Source organism: Mandrillus leucophaeus, unplaced genomic scaffold (assembly GCF_000951045.1).
Source record: "Mandrillus leucophaeus isolate KB7577 unplaced genomic scaffold, Mleu.le_1.0 Scaffold1295, whole genome shotgun sequence".
Lineage (NCBI taxonomy): Eukaryota > Metazoa > Chordata > Mammalia > Primates > Cercopithecidae > Mandrillus > Mandrillus leucophaeus.
The window spans coordinates 675,724-683,838 of NW_012101249.1; the positions used below are offsets into that span (position 1 = coordinate 675,724).

General features: G+C 33.6%; 1 protein-coding gene across 1 annotated transcript in view; it reads right to left on the reverse strand.

Moving 5' to 3' along the window:
* Window positions 1-8,115, reverse strand: part of MALRD1 (MAM and LDL receptor class A domain containing 1) — a 694,737-nt gene that overhangs the window by 635,659 nt on the left and 50,963 nt on the right. Inside the window, exon 5 of the mRNA XM_011972480.1 lies at window positions 6,201-6,297. Coding sequence (XP_011827870.1) covers window positions 6,201-6,297 — 97 coding nt within the window. The remainder of the gene's footprint in view (window positions 1-6,200; window positions 6,298-8,115) is intronic.

The window sequence follows — 8,115 nt, forward strand, 5'->3', positions numbered from 1 at the left end:
AAGGAAGGAAGGAAGGAAGGAAGGAAGGAAGGAAGGAAGGAGGGAAGGGAGGGAGGGAGGGAGGGAGGGAGGGAGGGAAAAGCAGGAGGCCCCCAGCATCCCCCATCAAAGATCAGTTGCCATAGTTTTTGATGCTATAGAACTCTGTGGTCATCACAGACCCTAAGCTCAGTCTAAGATCACTGCCAGAAGTTGACATGGTTATGCTACACCAAAGAAGGAGCCCACATTGTGCCTTCTCTTCCCATGATCTACACTGCTGCTATAAAGTGCTATCTTGAGACTGGAGCCATGACTAGAGTGCATCTTTCTCTGGGGTCCAGTAGCCACTGCATCTCCCCAACCATGAGGATCTGATGGCACTACACTGTGCTCACACATGGTAGTGCACCATTCTCCATCCAAGAAGCTATAGCTCTCTACTTATGTGAATAAACTGCCAGCAGGCACTCCAACCTTCCAGTTCAAGTGGATGCAGCACACCATCCCAGCTATTTGAAGCCTATACCTAGTGGTACTGCTGCAACTCCAGTGGCCAAGCTTATGAGATGCCTTGCCCCCCAAATTATAGGCAATCTTGCCAACCAGGGAGGTCATGACTGACCAGAGATACAGCAGTCCCAATGTATCCTTGTATGTGAAACAGTCTGGCACCATGAACATCAGCAAAGAAGCCACATCCAAGCTGTAGTCAACATCAGCAAAGAAGCCACATCCAAAGTGGAGCAGCCCTGACAAACCCTCAGTACACAAAACAGCCCAGCATTTCTGTCCACGACAGGGAGGTAACACTTGACCCAGTAACAGAGCAGCTCTCACATACACTTGGCATTCAGAACAGCCCAGTATCCCCACCTCCAGTGGGGAGGCTTGTCCAAGGAGCTGCACAAACTCCCACAACCTAAGCCAATGAGACACCTTCAGGTATTACTGATGTTGACTACAGCTGAAGAAATTGCCCAGAGACTACCCTACTGTGTCCACCTGGAACCAAAATCAGTGTACCCTACCTAACCAATACTCTAAAGCATATGTGCAATCAAGGTACCCTACCTAACCAATATTCTAAAACACAGGTGAAAATATTTCCCCCTGAAAGCCATTCTATAAAATTGGAAGGGGCAATTATTCCACCAGTTGCACAGATATCAACATAGGAAAATAAGAAATATAGAAAAGCAAAGAAACATTATACCACCAAAGAAACACAATAACTCTCCAGTACCTGACCTCTACCAAAATGGAAATTTATAAATTGCCCAAAAAGGAATTCAAAATAATAATCTTAAGGGAACTCAGTGAGAAAAAAGAGAATACAGACAATTCAACAAAATTAGAAAAACAATTCATGGGTTCAATAATTAATTCAACAAAGAGGTATCATTTATAAGACAGAAATCTTGTAGCAGAGGATATCAACTAATGAAACAAAAAATACAATTGAGGATGTCAATAACAGCCTAGTAGAACAAGAATTTTCTGAATCCTTGAACTTGAAGACAAGTCTTTTGAAAAAGCTTAGGAAGGAAGAAAAGAAAGAAGAGAGAATGAAAAACAGCAAGCAACGCCTATGTGACCTATGGGAAATCATTAAGCAGACAAAGTTTTGCAGTATACAATTTCCAGAGGGAAAAAAGATGAAGAAAGGCACAGTAATCTTATTAAAATAATAGTTAAAAACCTCCCAACCCTTGGGAGAAACATGAACATCCATATACATAAAGCCCAAAGTCTCCATTAGATTCAACATAAAGATGTCCTCTTTAAGACACATTATAATCATATTACCAAAAGTCAAAGACAAATAGATAATTCTTAAAGTAGCAAGAGAAGAGTATCAAATCATATCTACAGGAATTCATTAGACTATGAACAGACTTCTCAGCAGAAACCATGCAGGCCAGGAGAGAATGGAATGATATATTCAAAGTTCTAAAAGAAAAAGAAAGTGTTAGTCAAGAACATACTATCTGTAAAGCTATTCTTCGGAAATTAAGGAGAAAAAAGTATTTTACAGACAAGCAAAAGCTGAGGGAATTAATCACCACTATACTGGTCTTACAAAAAATGCTTAAGGGAGTGCTTTAACTGGAAATAAAAGGATATTCCTTATTACTATGAAATCCTGTGAAAATATAAAACTTACTTGTAGAGGTAAATTTATAATCGAATTCAGAATACTAAATTATTGTAATGGTGTTATATAATCTTTCAAATCTCTAGGATGATGAGTAAAAGTCAAAATCATCAATGATAACCACAGCCACAATATGTTGTTAGAGAACATGTAATATAAAAAGATGCAAATTAAGGTAACATAATTACAAATTGTGGGAGGAAAGTAAAATTCTAGAATATTTGCATGCAACCAAGCTTAAGTTGTTATCAGTTTAAAATAGTGTTCTGTAAGATTTTTTTAATGTAAGCCCCATGGTAACCAGAGAGAAAAAATTACAGCAGATAAACAAATGAGAAATAGAAAAGAATCAAAGCTTATCACTACACAAAACCACCAAGCCACAAAGATAAACAAGAGAAGAAAGAAACAAATTTCTACAAAATAACCAGAAAATAATGAATAAAATGAAAAGAGTAGGGCCTTATCTGTCAATAATAATATTAAATGTAAATGGATTAAATTCTCAAAATATGTAGAGTGGATAAGTGGATTAAAAAACAAGACAACATTCTATGCTGCCTACAAGAGACTCACATCACCTGTAAGAATATCCATAGACTGAGAAAGTAAAGGAATGGAAGAAAAATATTGCATGCAAATAGAAATCAAAAGAGACCAGCAGTAGCTATAACTATATCATATAAAATAGACTTTAATTTGAAAACTGAAAAAAAATCGATAATGATAGTCATAATATAATGATAAAGGGATCTATTTAGAAAAAGGATAAAACACTTGTAAATATACATTCACCCAAAACTCGACCTCCCAATATATAAAGCAAATATTATTAGATGTACAGAAATAGATAGACTGCAATACAATAATAGTAAAGGATTTTAATCCCTTACTTTCAGTAATGGACGGATCATTCAGACAGAAAATGAACAAAGAAACATTATATTTAAACTTAACTCTAGATCAAATAAATCTAAAATATATTTGCAGAACACTCTACTCAATAATTACAAAATATACATTTTCCCATCAGCACATGGAATTTTCACCAGGATATATCATATGTTAGGCCACAAAACAAGTCTCAACAATTCTGTAAAAATCAAAATCATATTAATTATCTTTTCCAGCCACAATGGAATAAAACTAGAATTCAACAACGAAATGAACTTTGGAAGGTATACAAATACACGAAAATTAATCATACCTTTGAAGAACAAAATAAGCCAATGATAAAATTAAAAAGAACAGTTAAATATTCCTTGAGACAAATAAAGATAGACACTCTACCAAAACTATGAGATACAGCAAAAGCAATTCTAAGAGAGAAGTTTATCGCAATAAATGCCTACATCAAAATATTAGAAAGATCTCAAACAACCTAATGTTATACTTCAAGGAATTAGAAAACACAGGAAGAAACCAAACCCAAAATTAGTAGAAGGAAATAAATAATAAAGATCAGAGCAGACTTAAATGAAATAGAGACTAAACAAAACAATACCAAAGACAACAAAGCAAAAAGTTGTTTTTTAAAAAAGGTAAACAAAATTGACAAACAATAGCTGGACTAAGGATAAAAAGATAGAAGATTCAAATAAAATGAGAGATGAACAAGGAGATATTATGACTAGTTGCACAGAAATACAAAAGATCATAAAAAGCCATTATGAACAACCATATGCTGGAAAACCTAGAAGAAATACATAAATTTCTGGACACATAAAACCTACTAAAATTGAAGAAATAGAAAATCTGAACAGATTGAATTAGTAATAAAATGTCCCCCACCAAAGAACAACCCAGACCCTGATGGCTTCACTAATCAATTCTAGCAAACATTTAATAAATAACTAATAACCTCTCACTGATATGTTAGAGCTAAAAGAATTGATCTCACGGAAATAGAGAATAGAATGACAGATACTAGAAGCTGTGAAGGGTGAGGGGGTGGAAAGGGAATGTAAATGGAGGCTGAATACATTCTATGCATGTAACAAACTCACATGTATCCCATAAATATGTAAAATATTTCACTCATAAAATAAATAAATAAATAAATAAATAGTACCTATCATTTAAAAAAATGAGATTACATCAAACTAAAAAGTTTCTGCACAACAAAGAAAACAACTGAGTGAAGAGACAACCTACAGGATCGGAAGCAATGTTTGCAAACTGTGCACTAATATGGGGTCAATACCCAGAATACATAAGAAACTCAAAACAACTCATTTTCAAGAAAACAAATAATCAAATTTGAAAATGGACAGAAAACCTCAATAGATATTTCTCAGAAAAAGACAGAAAAATGACCAATGAATAGAATATGAAAAAAGTTCTCAGCATCATTAATCATCAGGGAAATGCAAATTAAAATCACAATGATATATCATCTCATAGTTCTCAGAATGGCTATTATCAAAAAGTCAAAGTTAACAAATGCTGGTGCGGATGTGGATAAATGGGAATACTTATATACTGTCAGTAGAAATGTAAATTAGTACAACCATATAGAACAGTATGGAGGTTCCTCAAAAAGTTGAAAATAGAACTACCAAATGATTCATCAATCCCACTTCTCAGTATTTATCCAAAGAAAATGAAATCAAAGAGATATGATTTCAATCTCTGCCAAAGAGATTTTTGCATTCCCATGTTTATTGCAGAACTATTCACAATAGCCAAGATATGAAATCAACCTAAATGTCCATCAATGGATGAATGGATAAAGAAAATGTGGTAATACACAAGCAATATAATTCTTTTTTATTTAACTATAAAAAGAATAAAAGCCTACCATTTGTGACAATATGGATGAATCTGGAAGACATTAAATGAAATAACCAGACACAGGAAAACAAATACTATATTATCTTACTCGTTTGCAAAATTTTCAAAAATCTATCTTATAGAAATACAGGGTAGAATAGTGGTTACCAGAGGCTGGGAAAGATAGCATGGACGGTGTGTGTGTAGAAACTAGTCAATGGGTATGAAATTACAGATAGATCAGAGGAATAAATTCTGTTTTTCTATTACACAGTATAGTTAACAATATTATATTATTTCAAAATAACTAGAAGAGAGAATTTCAAATGTTCTTATTACAAAGAAAAAATAAATTTTTGAGATAACAAATAATTACCCTGATTTAATCATCACACAATGTATACATGTATTTAACACCACATCACATAATATCCAATAAATATGTACAATTATGTGTCAATTGAAAATAAAATAAAACTTTTTAAAAACCAAGCACAATATCAAGATCCAATGGTCTTTCTTAAGTAGATGAAGACATCTCTTCTTGTCTTGAAATATTATTTACAACAACTATATCTCTGTACCAAATTGAACTCAGAAGCCTTATCTATAAAATAGCTATCTTTATTCTGTTACAACATGCCACAATATAACAAAATTCTAAAAAGAAAAAAACCCTGAAATATATATAACTGATTCTTTTTGATAATTAGATTAAGCTTGATATTTTATGCTATTTTAATTATAATTTTAATATTGAATTGTTTTGGAACAATATAAATGAAGAATAGAATATTATTCAGTTAATATAATCAAAGGAACAATAGAAATAAAAGTTTATATCTGATATATGTGGTTTATTGATATGTCAAAATAGAAAATAGATTATAACTAATATCCCTATTTTGTATCTTTCAGCAGAATAATCAAACCAATTGTCCAAGAAGACAATTTCAAGTCTATGGAGGCTAGTTTTCTCCCAGTCTCCTAGAAGGAACAGAGTTACCTTGTTAAGATTTAACTTTAGCCACTGTAAACATTGCTACAAGATTTCAAGTCTGAGACTAAATTATCCCATTCAGTTCTTTACAGCATCAGTCAGTGAAAAACAGCCAATCTTCACTCCTAGTATAGATCCAGTCACTGTTATACAATGTACTAGAACAAGGAAAAATAGCCCACATGAAAACATCAGACAAAAATAAACAGGAGATTAAAGTCATTACAATGTTTAAATTGCACTGAAATCTTTATACACAATAAAGGTCAAAATGAGAGAAAAAGTTCTTACCATTGGCAGGCAAGCAGCCTGAACTGAAAGATATATCATCAATAGCAATGACTTCATCCTGTTCATACATTGAAGTCATTTGACCTTGAAAAACAACCTACACAAGAAAAACAAAACAAAACAAAAACATAAAGCAAGGAACATCACTGTCTCACAGTGTTATAAAAGAGAGCCTGCAATAGGAAACATGTCACTCTCTAGAAGCACTTGGGTGACCATGCCAATTCCAGGTGCAAAGAAATCAAAGTAAACACTCTGAAAAACAAAGAAATGTATCTCAAATGTCTGGCATAGGATAGGTAACATGTTAGTGAAATGCAGCAATACTCACCTGGATTTTTCCCTACAACCATCTCCTATGTTCAGTTCCTATGTGTTCATACTGTTTCACATTTACCAGCTTTTGGATCCATGCTCCATCTTGAGATACAGTTCTTGGCATTTTGCAATTGTGTCCCATCTTTCCCTTTGGTTCTCTAAATCTTATCCACTCTTGCCTTAGATGTCATCCTCATGCTATCCTATTGCACATTTTCTGTCATTATCTAAAGATTGCCCGGAAATGATTGTTCTGTGACTTATTGTTAAAATGACTGAACGTGGCCTGTCACAGTGCCTCACGCCTGTAATCCTGGCACTTTGGGAGGATGAGGCGGGTGAATCACTAGAGGTCAGGAATTTTAGACCAACCTGGCAAACATGGTGAAACCCCGTATCTACTAAAAATACAACAAATTAGCTGAGAGTGGTGGCGGGCGCCTGTTATCCCAGCTTCTCAGGAGGCTAAGACAGGAGAACTGCTGGAACCAGGGAGGCGGACGTTGAATCGCTTGAACCCGGGAGGCAGAGGTTGCAGTGAGTGGAGATCACACCACTACACTGCAGCCTTGGTGATAGAGCAAGACTCTGTCTCAAAAAAGAGAGAAAAAAATGACTGAACGTGACATTATGATGTGGAGCCCACCCAAGACACCACTAAGAAAAGATACTCTGGTATGATTGATCTGAGAAACTTAAAAAGAAGTCACTCTCCGATTTTCTAATTACCCAAATCGATAGAAAATTGGCATGTTGAAGGCAGACATTATCCCATCCTTATTAATGAATATCACTAATGTTGGAGGCTTTGTTCATGGATGTGATAAAAACATGTGCATTATTCAGTCCTGTTTACAACATAAACATTGTATTTCTCAAGAAGTTGGCCCAGATTTTTAGGTTTACAATTGATCTAGATGCAGCAAAACATCACAGATCATTTTTCTATGGTAAATTATTTCATCCCTGTACAATATGCTGTACCAATACATTTCCTTTCAAACCATATGCTATCTACCACTCTATTACAAATCCACTGAGAAACATCCACGACCTATAGAAAAATCTATCAATAACCCTAAGAAAGTCATATTCTCTTTATACAAAAATAAGTGTAACTACTTAGAAAATAGAACCATGCTTCAAAGGACTGGCAAAGATTGTGTAGAGATAGTTTTATACAAACGTGGTATAACATAGTGATTAAAAGTATGGCTAGAATCTGAATCCAACATATAGCTAGGATCTGAAACCAAGTAGTTTGACTCAAAATATATTTTTTCAAAAAAATATATTTTATATCGTATATGTAGTTATATAATATACATTATATAATTTATATCATATATAATATATGCTATGTTATATGTTATATATGTTATAATTATAACATATAATATAGATTTATATATATTATATAGATACAGATATTTTTAATCAAACTACTTGGAGATATACAATATATAACCTGTCTCTTATACACATCTAGATGTGTATAAGAGAGAGGAATAAATTCTGTTTTTCTATTACACAGTATAGTTAACAATATTATATTATTTCAAAATAACTAGAAGAGAGAATTTCAAATGTTCTTATT